The sequence below is a fragment of the Molothrus aeneus genome, chromosome 3 (genome assembly GCF_037042795.1).
Source record: "Molothrus aeneus isolate 106 chromosome 3, BPBGC_Maene_1.0, whole genome shotgun sequence".
Classification (NCBI taxonomy): Eukaryota; Metazoa; Chordata; class Aves; order Passeriformes; family Icteridae; genus Molothrus; species Molothrus aeneus.
This window is the reverse complement of record NC_089648.1, coordinates 59,378,068-59,393,880: the sequence shown is the minus strand read 5'-3', so window position 1 is coordinate 59,393,880 and position 15,813 is coordinate 59,378,068. Positions and strand designations below refer to the sequence as shown.

The 15,813-nt window shown below is 37.2% G+C and overlaps 1 protein-coding gene across 1 annotated transcript in view; it reads left to right on the top strand.

The window, feature by feature from the left end:
- LAMA2 (laminin subunit alpha 2) overlaps positions 1–15,813 on the top strand; it is a 254,837-nt gene that overhangs the window by 88,834 nt on the left and 150,190 nt on the right. Inside the window, exons 13-14 of the mRNA XM_066546117.1 lie at positions 10,420–10,527; positions 11,150–11,361. Coding sequence (XP_066402214.1) covers positions 10,420–10,527; positions 11,150–11,361 — 320 coding nt within the window. The remainder of the gene's footprint in view (positions 1–10,419; positions 10,528–11,149; positions 11,362–15,813) is intronic.

The following is a 15,813-nucleotide window of genomic DNA, read 5'->3' as shown; positions in this document are numbered from 1 at the left end:
TTCGTGGGTACAATAAAGAATGGCATGATAGATTTTTATCTACGCTCTTTTTTAAAAAAAATTCTGTCTTAAAGCATATTTGTTAATTAAGTGCTGTCTGTACTGTTCTGAAATATCTTTGTTCCTTGAGTAAAACAGTATTAAAATTCAGGGTTTGTGTGATACATACATACATTCAGTTACTCCTAACTAGCATTCATTTAAATTAACATCAAACACAAATTTCTTTGTCTAAAAGAAAACATAGGTATTTTTCAAAGCTATGTTAGTTTGTCATGAGTAGGGTTAGCAGAGGAAAGGCTGCAAAACTAGCAAGCCAGGAAAGTGGCCAGGAATTCAATCATGAGAAAGCATTGGCTCCAGAGGCAAAGTAATTCAAAATATGGTTTTTACTGACTGAAAATAGACAAAAATCACAGGGTTCTGATTCACTGTTTTGTTTTTCCCTTTACCTGAAAAATGAAAGAAAAATGGAAGGAGTTGTTGGGGGTTTTTTCTATCATTAGTGTTGGTGAATTGTAGTACACAGAGACAAGTTCATATACATCTATATCTTTTTTTAATACTCAAATGTTTATTCTTACTGCTTTTGTTTTGATATGTGATCCTTAGAGGTCTCCATGATACGCAGCAAAATACCAAATAAGAATATATTATTGTTGCATTTATTATATCAAGTGATAAGCCACCTCTGAAGAGCAGATATTTGGCTTTGCAAAGCCTTACATTTTTCATAGAAAATAAAGAACTTTTTTTCAAAACATTGATTTCTTTACATTTTATTTCATTCAAAATTTCCCACTTAGAAACACTGGCAGTTATTAAAAGCAGTATATCCTTCCTGTCAGAATAATTTTGCCCAACAGATACTCCAGTTACAAAACTCCTTCAAGCTTGAAACATTATGATATATTTCAGTTTCCTAAAGGATCCCAAAGTGCTTCTTATGTCATACTTTGCTTTGAATTACTAGTGCAGCCATCGTTGTGGTACAGTATTGTCAATAGTAATGTTGCAAACTAGTTAAGTAGAAGGAGATAGGAAAATAACCTTTGGCTGGCTAGAAGTGAAAGGGGTTATTTTCCATTTTCTTTTGTGACAAACTTGAGAAATAACATCCCTGGGCTGTTTTGCTTGCTGCTTTACAAACATGGAAACAAAAGAAAGCCTGAAATCAAGAATACTCGCAGTCTAACTCAGTGAACTGTAGTAACAACAGTTGGTTGTACCACTTGATGGCACTTGGAGATATATTTTATTGTTGAACAAGGTGGGTTGGGTTAATGGTTCGACTGAATTATATTCAAGTTCTTTTTCAACCTTAATGGTTCTGTGATTCTATTAAAGACACAGAATTTAACTATTTCTTGCTTTTGCATACACTGTTTAAGCCTTTTCAGTAGAAAGTAAACTCTTTAGGAGGCATCCATGGATTTTCATTTACAGATCATGATGCAGTGAGATGTCCTCAGCAATATCACAAGCAAAATACTGAATAGCCCTAAATGCCTTTGCAAAGCTGAGGAAGATATTTTTAAGAAGAACAGCTTTTAATTTGGACCTGAACAGTTGCTCTTGTTTTATAGTCCTGCATTTTTGTGTTTAATAGTCCCTGCATGCTGGGATTTTGTTGCCATAGAAATATCAGCTTTCAGTTTTGCAAAATTATGCAAATTTTTTTCTTGTTAAAATATTCATGAAGGAGTACAGCCAGAGAAGGGAGGGGAAGGGTCGGTTCTTGTATATTAATGGAACTGGACTTTGACATAAATGTTCTAATTAGTCATTCATTCTAATATTACAGGAAGGCATTTATTGATATGACTACTGCAATTACAGTTCGCCCCTTTGGAACCACAGACCATGGAACTGGGAGACTAACATTTAATCAGTAAAATTAAGAATTACTTTCAATTATGATTATGAGATTGTTGACAGCTACAAGACCAGCAGTAAACAGTTTTTATTTAGAAACTTTTGATGAGGATATGTTACTTAGAAACATGCCTCAGAGTTGATGCTCAAATATTTTATTGGATTACAATATCACTAGTAGTCTGAAACATCTTCACAGTTGAATAAAAAGTGGTATTTTTACCCAGATTTTTACCATTTAGCCACTCTGGCACTTGTAGCGATCAGAGCAGCAGTTGCAGCTGATCTGCAGCAGTTGCAGCTGATCTGCAGCTGTTGATTTTGTATTAAGTGGTTTGTTTGGTTTTGGTTTTTTTCTTTTCCTTCAGTTTAACTGTATTCTGTCAGGGAAAAATGTCTGCAGCTGTGATGACATACACAGTTAATTTCTTTAAATATCCTTCTATGATGCATGCTTGACATACTATGCTACAGGGTCACAGCTTCTGGTATATTTTTTTCCAGATTGGTAGACTTCCAAAGATTGAGGTTTACCTGCCACCACAGTAATACACATGGGCAACAATTGTACATTAATTAGGTTATCACATCACTACTGGAAGAATATATCCCTGCTTTGAGTTTTTGAATCCTTGGTCTAGTTACAGCAGCTTGGGGAACAGCGGTTGGGAAGGCACAGTCAAGATCATATGGAAAGCAAAAAAGAGAAAGCGAGTAACCATTTTAAGGTTATGTGCTTTGGTTACTATGGTTAAGTAACTGTAACAAAGTAATCGCATATTTTAAATTTTGTAACAGTTTATCATTGGAAAAGTCAATTTTAGACTTCAGGAGTTGTTGACCAGAGTTCTGTTTCTCTTCTCAACTGAGCAGAAATGACAACTGGGAATTATGGTAGAGATTTGAGAATTTGTAGAGTAAATGTCAACATTCATAAATACATTTCAGGAGACAGCATATAATCTTGCTGTGCAAATTTTTCAATCAGTCACTGATTACATTAATTTCTTCAGTGCTAAGTTCAGAAGGAGCAACTACTCAATGTAAGTAGGAGTGGCAACAGAGGGCTCACAGGCGAGCTGATGTTATTCAGTTCTCATCTTCCTTAGGAACTGAGATTTATTCCAGTTTTCATTTTAGAGTTCCATGACATAATTGGATGTTTCAACATTACATATTAAACACAATAGGCAGTTGTATTTTATTTAGACATCCAAATAATACAGTCTAGTTCATCCAGGGAGGAGGAGAACTAGGGTTATGAAATTATAACTTTAATACAGTATCTCAGTAACAGTGAGACTGGGCCGAGTTTATGGATATAATTTGAAAAAGATAATAAGTTTCTTACTGATTTTTAAAAAATATTTTCCACTTAAATGCTTCTTAGCAGATATATTGAATCAAAGGAATTGTGCGATATTTAATTGGTCTAAATTGTTTGTGACAAACTGTTTTAAATATGGAAGGCCTGGAAATACTCATCAGATTTTCATGTTTAGGGTGGCAGACATTATCAACTACTATAACAAAATTGTGCCTTGAACTTCTGGATCAAGAAGGAAAAGATTTTTGGTACCAGCACCAAAAATCAAAAAAGTTTAAGTTGTCTGGTTACACTTGATCTAGTGATATTCTAGCAAAAGCAAGGGATACTTTCAAGGGATGATTAAGGAGATACTCACTAGGTTTTAATGTCTTCCTCTGTTGGTGTTCTTTCTTCCCTCATGCTTCCATTGTGTTTGAATCTGAGTACATGGTGTATCTCTGATAGGTGCAGGGTGTTCTTTATATGGCCAAGTGATCAGATGCTGTGAAAGACTGCTTAGTTCAGCCTAATAAGTGTTCTGGGAGGATCCCTGTTTCTCAGGTATTGAGCATAAAATAGGGAAGAAACATGGTCAAGATACATTAAAAAACAATTTAGCAGAGTTTTCATTACTCCTTATGAATTGTGCGTACTCTTTGGACAAGCTTTATTCTATTTCATGGAAATTCAAGAAGGCTAGCAAGGAATGTTAAGCTTACTCTTTGGACAAATTTTGTCTTCCAACAAAAAATATTCACTTAGGGAAAAAAGAAGTAAACCCACATATTTGATGGTCCTTTCCATTGCTGGGAACATTTTAAGTACTAAGATTTATTGTGAATTTGTTGTTCCATTGTCCAGTGGAATAACAAATTCACAATATTTGGGAATAAAACTCCTTTGAATAGGAATTTTAATAAAACTCCTTTTTGTTTTACTCAACTCTGTCTTGATGTAGGATCAGCAGAGGAAATAGTAAAAATTAAAGAGCCTGTATCATAACATTCTAGATAAGATTCCAGGAAAGAATGACTTTGAAATCTTGGCTGTTGGAGTGGTCTGTTTAAAGAAACTGAAGATAACAGTGAATGGTTTGAAATTCTAAGTTTTCCCTTTGAATGGTTCAATATTGTAGACAAATTCTCATGGAAAGCAATTGAACCAACCACTGATAAGTAGTCGGGCTACTTTATTTAAACTTGCTCTCTCACTTGCTCTACTTCTCTGGAAGCAGTGTTCTGAAAAAGGGAAAATAAGTATAATGTAGCATCAAATTATACAGAAGAATTTTGAATGTACTTGAGCAGGGAAACTAGGATTGTGAACTAGCTGGCATAGAGCTGGGGGAACTCTAGATGGCAGAGAGTTTGGGGAAAGAGTCCATTCTTTCAGAGGAAAAGTTTAACTTCCCTATAATGAAAACTGACTTTTTTTTAAAGCTAGCCAGAACTATACTGTCATTCAAATAAAACATGATTATTCTGCTCCCTGCTTTATCTGAAATATTGCTCTAATGCCTCAGAAGAGCTTTTATATCCTATCTAAATTCAATCTGTCTAAGAGAGGAGAGTCTATTTAATCTCTAATTGGATCTGGAGTAGAACTAACACATGCAATCTTTACTGAGAGCTATTACTAAATGAAGAAAGGTTTGACGTCTTCTTGGTGATGGTTCTATCAGAATTCTTTTCTAGTCTTTGCCTTCCCTCACACTACAACTAGCTTGAAGACTGGATCAGCAAAATCCAATTAAATATCATAAATTTACAGCTGGTACTTTTTCATAAAGAAGATAATAACCCAGATGAGAGCTGAATTACCAGTGAAATTTTTCCTTCAACACGAGTAAATTAAGGGAGAAAAAGCAGCCCTTGGTCCATTCCCTTCTGCACTGAGTGGGCTGCTAGAAGAGCACATGTGCACTTAGCCATTAGTTAAGGTGGTACATTGTTTAGTGACTCGTCAAACCATATCACAACTGCTTAGGTGCTGATGAATTATGGACCAACTTTGTCACCACAAATAAACTGGAAAAAATCTTACTTAAAGCATTTCCTTTACCTGGGTAGTGCTGATATTCTGGTGGCAGATATCTCTACATTTGCTGAAATCCATGTCATAAAATAAATGTGTACCTAGAGAGTTTGTGAAGGTGAAAGAGTCCAACCTTTCATTGCAGCTCTATTTCATGGAAATTCGAGAAGGCTAGCAAGGAATGTTAAGCTGTGTATGCTATCATTCCAGTACCTTCAAGCATAGTTTTTAGTGGTAGATAGTGCCATAAGAATATGACAGAGCCACTGAAAGACTGGGTGAATATCTGTGTATAATTTCTCATAATCATGGCAGCAAGCAACTAATAGTCACAGGTGAATCAGGAAACAAGTGGGGTGTTTGTTTTGTGCATGTCTTCCAGAATAAGAAAACATTATTATCTCTTAGAACTTTAAGTTACTATTAGCAACTTGCTGTGAGACTCATTGGTTTTTTTATTCAACTATCTGTGTGTTAACATTCTCCACTGAAATGTTCTACCCATTCATGTTTGTGGCCTTTGCACTTTTTCTTCCCATTTTCAAATTTTTCTGGTAGCATTTGTTCATTTTGTATTGTTCTAATTGTATAATGCTTGTCTCTCTAATACAGTATGTCAGTGACTGTATTTCTGCCACAACCACTAACAGTGAAGAGAGAAAAGATAGTTCAGCTTGTTGATATTTGTTGATACTTAAGGATGGGGTTTACTGGTGGACTTGACAGTGTTGGATTAATAATTGGACTTGAGGATCTTTCAGTTCTTTTCCAACATAAAAGAGTCTAATGATTCTATGATGCCTTTTATTTCACTGGTTTTGAAAATCTGGTGTTGTATGAGTATTGGTCTAAACCTAGTTTAATGCAGTAATATAATTTTGGTTTTAAAGGTGTTGTGTTCTCTTGGATTAGGCCTGAAATCCAAGCCCTTATTAGTTAAATCCATTGTTGTACAGAATTTACTACCACATATCTGAGCAACATGTATTCATTCTATTTCAATAATACACTTAGTGCATAATTTTTTATTCATTTGCAAAATGTTATGTTTTCCAAGTTACTTTTTAACTCTAAATACAAAGTGGAATGATCTGAAGGTCGTCCTTTGGTGGGGTTACCAACCAGCCACTTTCCTTGCACTCTATGGAGGACTTCTTCCAGTTGCCTACACATAATCATGTAGTGCCATATCAGATGCCCCAGTTCATATTTAGGTGCTTTAATCACAAACTGAGTCTCTTCTTAACTGACAGAAGAGCATTTTACTGCTTAATGAGATAAGGGATTGTAATCAGCACCCTATTTAATGGAGATATAGCTCCTAATCTTCTGAAGTTACATTTGGCAGATGTTCAGAAGCAATGAGGCAGCCCACAGTGCAGTGGACAAAGTGCTAAACCTTTACAGCCAGAGTTACAAGAGGCATTGGAGAGGTAGAGTGTGAATCTTCGTGTAGAACGCAACAAGATGGAATATACATCTGTATAAGATGGAGATATTCTCCAAGGACATTAGCTGGAGAGATCCTGACAGCTTGTCTTGGGAAGGTATTGGCAGCACATTCACTAAGTGCAGGAAGAGAAAGACTTGTAAAGTTTGATTTCCATATGAAGAGATGCAAGCTTTCCTCATCTCTAGCCTTGCCAATATTTGTATAAACGTTGTTTTCAGTGCTGTAAGTATTTGTGGTCTATTATCACTTATCTTGGCTTAGAAGTAATTTTATTGGGACAAGCATATAACATCAACACATGCTTTACACAGGGTAATACTGGGTTCTTCCTCCTACCCCCCAGCTCTTTTGCTGTTGAGCATGGGCAGTTGTTCACAGGAAAGGAAATATCTTTTCTGCTTCAGTTTTGGTTGAGCCTCTGTTAGGGTGTTGTAAAAAAAAATCTTGTCTGCTCTCTTAAGAGCTCTCTTAAGAGCATGTAACATAATAGTAGAGTACAGCTAGCAGTGGAAAATTGCAAAAAGCCCCAAAAACTTATCTGCCAGAAACTTCTTGGATTAGAACTAAAATAGCTGTGTTTTCTCTCTCCTGTGCTTGTTATTTCTGTGGGGAGTCTGTGAGTTTTCTTGAACACATAGATTCTGCCTCCAAAGCTGGAAATAATATTTGATGCATTAATCTAAAAACAGGTTGGAGAGACAACAAAACTTCTGTGGAACTTCTTTGACATTTTTATACAGCTATTCTTGACTCAACAATACATGCCTTTGTCACCAGCCAGGCAAACTTTTATGCCTTGGTCTCTTTGGTGTTGATGGTCTCAGATGACAGTCCTTGAAGCAGAACTCTGAATCTTTGGGTGATACAGAGAAAAACATGAAAGTAGAGGGAAATCATGGGTGCCCAATTTATGTATTGTAGTTATATTTAAAATTCAGTGAAAAGTACTTTTTGCACAAGATGACATGCAGCACATGGATTGACCTCTGAATTCCTTTGCCTGTCAATGAACTTGTCCTTCAAATATGCAGAGGAAGGAAATTACCATTGCAAACAATGACAAAAGGAAGTTGTACTTTTTGGTTTATGTAAGTTTGGGGTTTTTTCTAATCTGTATACAAGGTAAATACATACTCTGAACTGTGAGGTATTCTCTACAACAAGTGCCTTTTAGGGACCTTGTCTTCAGTGTGTGATCCTGTTCGTGATATGCAAATCTTGCCAGTTGCAGGACTGAAACTCAGACTGCTGTGGCTAGCAGAGACCTCAAGAGACTTCTTAAATCATATTCCAACTCCTAGGCATCATATCCAGACTATCTCTGACATGTTGAACTGCTGCTAATTAATAAACTACTTCAATAGCATTTTCAAGTAATTTGGTACTGTTTTGACCATCCTGACAATCAGCTTTCTGTATAGTCAAGCTGAATCTTCTTCATGCCTTCCCTTATGCAGTTGCCACAGGTAAATAAAAATGGCCACTGCATTTTTCCAGACTTCTATATTTCTAAAATTTTTTTCCTATTTCCTCTGACTGTTCTCTTTTTTGGACTGGGCAACCCACCCCTTTCCTCTTGTGCTTCCTGTTGGTTATATATTAGGAGTCCCTAATCCATTCTAGCTTCTTTTCCTTTTTTATTTTCCTTTTTTTTTTTTCCCTGCTTTATGATCTGTGAGTTCTTGTGTTGGATTTTTATATGCTAAACGTAAAGGTTATATAGCTGGGAAAAAGTAAAACCTGTATTGGTGCATAATTTTTATGGGCTGCCTGAAAATGCCTAATCTTTGTTTTCCCATTATTTTCGCTTTCTTGAATCTTTGTCATTAGTCTGAATTTGAAATAGAAATGATAAAATTCTGCAAAAGTTACTCTTCTAAAATGTTTGTCTACAGCTGAAAGCAATTCTGGGTACTTCTTGCAGCGTTTCAGATATCTAAATTTTCTACATTCCTCTAGCGGTTACAAACCAGTGCTTAGACTTGACCAGGGGCAAAACAAAAATGCTGTAACAGCTGTATCCAAGGAAGAAAAAAATCTTTTCATGTTGCTATGGTCAAGGCTTTTAAGTGGTTGCATTGATCCCAGCAGGTTTGGACACTATGTAGATAAACAAGTGATGCTGCTGTTTGCTAGTGACTGAACTAGGAGGAGCTGCAGATTCCATCAAGGGTAGAGAGAGAGGCCTTACAGAGAGACCTGGACAGGCTAGAGAGCTGGGCCATCACCAGCAAAAGCTAACAGAAGCAAGTTCTGGATTCTGTCCCTGGGATAGGTACTCCTGCTTATACACACAAATTGTGAGGTAAGAGGCTGGAGAGCAGCACTGTGGAAAGAGATCAGGGGGTTTGGGTTGGTGGCAAGTTGAGCATGAGTCAGCAGTGCCCTGGCAGCCAGGAGGGCCAAGCGTGTCCTGGGGGGCATCAGACACAGCATCCCCAGCTGGGCAAGGGAGGGGTTTGTCCTGCTCTGCTCTGCTCTGGGGCAACCTCACCTCAAGCAGTGTGTGTACTTTTGGGCACCTCAAGGACATCAGACTATTAAAGTATGTCAAGGGGAGAGTGACCAAGTTAGTATGAGTGCCTTGCAGCTTGAGATATTCTATGATCCTACAATTGTGTAGTCCAAGATCCAGGTTATGAATTGGAGGGAATTTTCTGGCTTTAACCTAAAAATTAGCTCTACAGCCTCAGATACGGGGTTTTTATATACCTTTATCACTAATTCATATTCAGTTGATTTCCAGGCCTTAAATGCTGGAACCTTTTTTCACCCCTGAATTAGATGAATCCTAAAATAATGAAGATGTTGACTTTCACTGCTTTTTGTTACTGTGTGCAAAAACATTCAATATGATGAACAAATATGTCTTTAACAATAACGAGATTATTCGCTTTGTAAAAGATTCACAAATTTGCTCTGTGCTCAGCAGTAGGCATTGGAAGGGCCAGAAGAATCCCTGTGATTTTAATATTCTCAGAGATGAGGCTCACATTGCAATGAAGTATGAGGCAGATGCATTTAAAACCTAAAATATAGTTCTTGCAGGATTTTATTTACTTATGCTGCTTCCAATCAATTAACAGAAAGCATTATTTCTGTGGTGAACTCTGTCATTCAAGTCTGCAACTTTGTATTTGCATCATACTACATTCCATTTATAATGGAATAACTTGTGTCCATGCCATGATCCTGGGGGCTAAAAGAGCATGGAAAACATATATTGCCATGACACAAGAGCCTGGTCATTGACTTCTCACATTGTAGATTGGGTCAAACTGAGTGAAAGGGCTGAAGCATTCTTTTAAAGTAAATTTATTTAATTCCATCAGGGAAAATTCTTACTTTGGGTTACAGTTCATTCTGAAAAAAAACATTGCAGGCCTTTTTTTCTATTTTGGTAGTTTGCTCCAGCAATGGAACTGAAGTTACTGAATTTTCTGTAGGTTGCTAAGGCTGCTGATACAGAGGCCAGCCTAAATGAGAACCATATAACTGAACAAATACACTGAAAGTCTAATGCAGGTATCTAGTGGAAATTTGCACAGATTTCATATCTGTTTCTGATTTCTCTGTTAGTCTGTGGGTTTAAGGAATTTGCAGCCTTCAACAACTGTAATCCTCAGGGATCTGCATGTGGTTTTGCAACACTAGAAATATACTGATGCTCAAGAAAACTGCCCCCAGGTGGTTAAGGCCCATTTTCTTTTATTTAATTAGACTTTTTTTCTGTCTTTTAATTCCCCAGGTAGCAGCTGCTGGAGGACATCTGAAATTTACAGTCTCCTATGACGTCACAGAAGAAGAAGAGGAAGAAACAGCCAAACTCATGGTTCAATCTGATGTCATCATAGAGGTAAAGTATTTGCAGCTAAAGAAAGAAATAAAAAAAAATAAAAAAAAGAAAAGAAATAAAAAGAAAGGGACAAAGAGAGAAAGAGAAAATGGCCTGGTTTTTCAAATGTTCAGTGTAAAGTCTGATGGCTGAGGACACAAAACAGAAGGGTGCACATGCTTTCAGTTATTTTCTAGTGTGAGAAAACTATATACTTTAGAAAACTAAAAGTTTCAATATCTCAAGGAGTCTCTGGTATTATTGCAAGTATTGTAAATAACTTAGAAAACTGTAATGCTTCCTGTTCATCCATGAGGAAATAAATTAGTTGGTCACTTGAGGATACACTTTGACATTCTTTCAGTAGATCTCTTCTTTTGCACCTCAGCATTATATGAATTTGCTTTTGCCTATGTAGAACCTGCACCATGACAGTAGGTTTTATCTGAAACACCCAAACTTTCTTTTCCACTGCTTTTCAGTTCTATCAGGCAAGCCCATTTCAGGTTTATGAAAAGTGAATATTATTCCTGATATTTGTCATTCTTGTAAAATATATTATTCAATAAATCATGTACCCCAATGGGCTTTTTTCCAAGATTTTTTTCATGTTTAAATCTCTCTCTTTCATGGCTCTCTCTAGGGAGGTGACTTGAAAATCAGCACTCCAAAAGGGATAATCCACCTGCAGCCTTCCAAAGAGCACACTGAAGAAATTGTGCTGAAACCAGAATCTTTCTCAGTGCATGGCACTGATGTTCCAGTCAGCAGGAGGGAGTTCATGACTATCCTTGCAAACGTGAAGAGGATCCTCATAAGAGCCACATACAGCAATGGGATGAATGCCATCTACAGGTGAATGTGAGGAACGGGTCCCTTTGCTACAGGCAGCTTCTCAAAAGAGTTGTTTTCTCTCTTCAGAGAACAAGGCTGATGTAATTTAAAACACTCTAATTTATTACCATGAAATCCATAGCATTCATTTACACTTTCAACTTTTGTTAGTATGTTTTTCATTTTAGATAGACGGGAGGAGGAAGGCAACAGAAAGAAGCAGCCTTTTAAGAAAATGAAATTACATGGACTATGAAGGCATGAATGACAGTTCTATAAATATGTTTATTTTGTGAACACAGTAATTCCCATGTACATGGTAAATCATGGAGAGCGGTAATAACATGTTGAAGTAGGAAATGATATATTGCTTGTATATCGTTTTTCCCATTTAATGACCATACAGGGCCACATTAACAGTGAACCAGAGAATAATATCCTGAGTCTCCAAGCTGGAAAAGTGCCTCAAGGGGAATTTTCTATGTTTTTAATCAGTACCACACACAGAACTGGCTAATCCCAAAGCCTTTCCCTTGATTTATGTCAGGATGTTGCATGGACTGCTCAGATTCACTGATTTGATGTGAACTCTTCTGAGTCCTCTGATAAAATTAAAGACATATGAGATGATACAGTTCTATTTCAGTTGCTGCAGTGTGTTTGAAACTGTAAAGCTCATCTTGCATTTCAAATTTTTCTAAGTGCGTGAACAAATACTCCAGATGGGGTGAAGAAAACATCTCTCCTGATACTGTGTGATTAACATTAATAGTTAGGTGGCATAAGTAATATTTTTAAAATGTGTAATGGAATTGATTGCATAGTAGCTTTTTACTCACAAGGCAGGAAACCTGAAATGCTCTCTAATATGCACATCAGTTGATTCAGTGGCATAAGCCAATTTGGAATGGAGGAGCTGATAGCACATTTAGTGATTATTTGCTGAGAGCACAGACAGAGTTTTTGCTGCTGTGAAATTTCTTCAGCAATCTAACCATCATTTGAATACTTAGGTAATTAAAATATATCCTAAATTCAAAGGCAGGTTGTGTCAACAGCATGGAGTTTTCTGATTTGAGCTTCAGCAGTGTAAATTTTTTCCCTGCAAAATAATTCATATCTTTTCGGTCTCTGTCTTCTCCTGTGGTTAATTAGTATGTATTACAGCTCTGTAAGTAAGTTTGTGAATCATAACTAGCTTGAGTTTGGGCCAAACTGCTTCCTAATTTGCTCATTCAGTCATCAACCTCGCATTCTTTTGCATCCCCCTGCATCCAGTTTGAAAGTCTTTCATGGTCCCTCAGCTTCCCACCCTGATTTTTGAGGAGAGCCAAAACACCAGGCAGAGCTCACCTCTTATGCACTATGAACAGACCATGAGCTGTTAATTCACAATTTACAGCTGAGACTAGTAGGAGCTCAGGGAGTGATGATCTTCTGCTCTCTTCTCATTCAAATAAAAAAAAACCCAAACCATTACTCAGAATTTTCCAAACTAAAGGAGTGCAGGGGCAATTTTAGGGTGAGCAATAGGGTCTTTTATGCTATTTTTAAAGCAGATATGTAAGATTGACTTCCTTTTGGCCAGAGGTCTTACTGCATAATAGGGGAAATGCAAACTTTCAAAGGAGATATGTATGACTGACTTTCCTTGGGCCAAAGGTGTTACTAAGTATTATGGGAAAGGCAAACTTCAGTTATCAGAGGTTTACATATATTTGAGTACTGACATTTGTACTAGTAGGAGACGGGGGGCTCTCCTACAAAAGGCACTTTGGCTGGGCAGTTTTGAAGAAAGCGCAGTGCTGGACGTGTGAGGGCTCCATCCTGCCTATGCTGTGGAACAGTGTGGGTGGGATGGATGAGATCCCCTCCCCTCTGGGCAGCAGTGTAGAGCTCAGGTAAGCACACACACGCAGAACTGGCACAATCTATAGAATGTGCCTTGTAAGTAAGGCAAAGCTGTCTGGCAAATTTGGAAGACTATATATCACTGCCTGCATCCCAGATTACTGCTTAAGCCATTTGGTCATGTGTGGTGCCTCACCATTTCACAGTCTTGTCCATCTTCTGCCTTTGGAAACAGTTTAGTGGTGTGTTAAAGATAATTTTCTGAGAGCATTTTTTTAAAATGTTCTGTGAGAAGAGCTCTGCAACACATATAATTTAGGCTGTGCATGTTGGTAGCCATCAGCATCTAGGTGTAGTGACATTACAGTTTTGAATATTGGTCCCTTAAAGACAGTGAGTTAAAATGGGATTAGGGGAAGGAACTGAAGTGATTTTGAAGAGTAACTTGTTTTGCTAGAAATGGTCTTATATTGCTGGTACATTTCTAGCTGTCCCTCTGATGTCTGTTACCAGAGAAGAATGCAGTGATTGCTGTATTACTGTGTAATAAAGTAAACAATTTTATTGAGTGCTCTCAGGGTGCTCATTGTGGTTTAGCATGACAGAAGAGAGGATGTGGAATTTCAACCACAATTAAACAAATTAAGTTTTTCATCTTTAGGTGTAGCAAAGATAGTTCCACCTGTTAGGGTGGAATTTGTGAAGTTAAGTCTCCTCAAAACAGTTCATGCTTCCAGGCACCAGCAACTGCATCTACTGCCATCCAGCCCAGTTTATGATCTGCTGTGTAGAGATATTGCTAATTTTCAGGATGTGCCTCATTACCAATTGTTTTATATTCTCTTTGACTTTCACTCATGCTGAAACGTACTAGGTGCAAAGCTGTGCTCATCACTCTTAAGATCATGCAAAATAACCCTTTTCTCCATATTCTGTCCATTTAGTTCTTCAGGGAAAATGTAGATCCAGTGAAGAAGATATTCTTTGTCATATCTAGGGCTGATTAAGGACTCCAAAGGATGGTCTCCAAAGGAAGACTTTTTTGAAAAGAAATACTGTAGAGCTAAGCCTTAACAGATAAGTAGATATGAACTAAAAGGCTTTTATTGTCTTTAAACAGGTATGTGCAGTGGACAGAAGGATTTTCCTCTGAGAGGGTTAAGAGGGTCTGGCAGAGAGACAGAAATATTACAAGGTTACTAGATCTGTCATGAATGACAATTTCTGCCTCAAAGCACCAGCAGAATTATGTAACATACTAATTAGAGATTGCTATATTAAGCAACCTGTTCATTTAAGTGCTGAAAATTTTCAAAATTGATGTAACCACATGTGTAAGGATTCCAAAGGTGCTGTTATAATCTGAGTTTAAAAAGAGACCAGAATGGAGGCATAAAGTAACTTTCTTGCAGTCATGTAGAAAAAGACTTAAAAATTCAATAGAGCTGTCTCCAGTTGACAAGAGCTTTAATTTAAAGATTCTAATTTTACCCTTGTTTAGCTTAACCTACTAGAAACATTAGTTAATCTGTTATGTTTTCAAGTATCCACTAAACAATATGAATGCAGTCATGCTGGGTTTGACTCAAGCATGGTTTTGTGTACATTTTTTAGGTAATTTTAAGCTTGCAGTGTTGTTATTGCTCCATGGCATAATTAGGAAGCTTTCTTATAGGAATGGGCAATTAGATGATCAAGTCAGTTAAAAATTGAGAATACAGAAATGCAGCAATCAATATGAAAGTGAACCCAGCTTCTGGGTTTAAAACCTAATCTTCCTCTAACTTTTGAAAGGTCTTCCAAATGATTGCAGTTAAGTCCGTCTGTGGTAGAAGCAACAGGCCAAGAAAAGATACTGCTCTCTTACTGTTTTTTTTAGATCTAATACTGTTAGCTTGTGCTTCAAAGAAAGTTTAGTAGCACTGTTTATTCAGTTTCAATATTCAGAGTGGTCACTGATTGTAAGTGTTGCAAACATGCAGCTAGGCACTGGAAATTGGAGTGTGGAAGGGAATAGATTGTTTGCAGCCACATAGAGAGGAGTCAGTACTAGACACAAGGAGAAACAGGGAAGAAGAGGCCAGGGGTTTTTTTCCATATGCAGAATTGGCTTCAAGACAAATGAGCAATGATTGGGTCACTACTTCATGTGCCTTATGTAGCCAGTGTGATTCAGATGCCTGGCACAGCAGACAGTAAACTGTGTGATACTGCCTGAAATGTCCCCTTCCCTTTTAATCTTGTTTGTTTTTAGAAGTCAACAGTTGCCTGCTGACAGTAACAGTCAGCTTAAATATTTGGTCTTGATGTCTAACCTCAAATTGTTCGTGCATCTCCAGGATCCAGTTCTCCATTTCTGCCAGCATTATGTATTTTAATGAATGCAGAATGGCATCGAGGAATCAAAATTGCAACATCAAAATGGGAGAAAAGAAAATCACTGTAGCTTTCCTCACTGAGTAACTGTTAATGCTAAAAACTGTTAAACACATTAAAATCCCATTTAGCAAATAGCAGAATGTAATGAAAATTGGAACAATTCAGTGAATACAAATGTGGGATAATACTGGGTGGATTGTTTCTGTGTGTTAGTGCTTCTCTTTGTTCCAAGATCAATGCTTA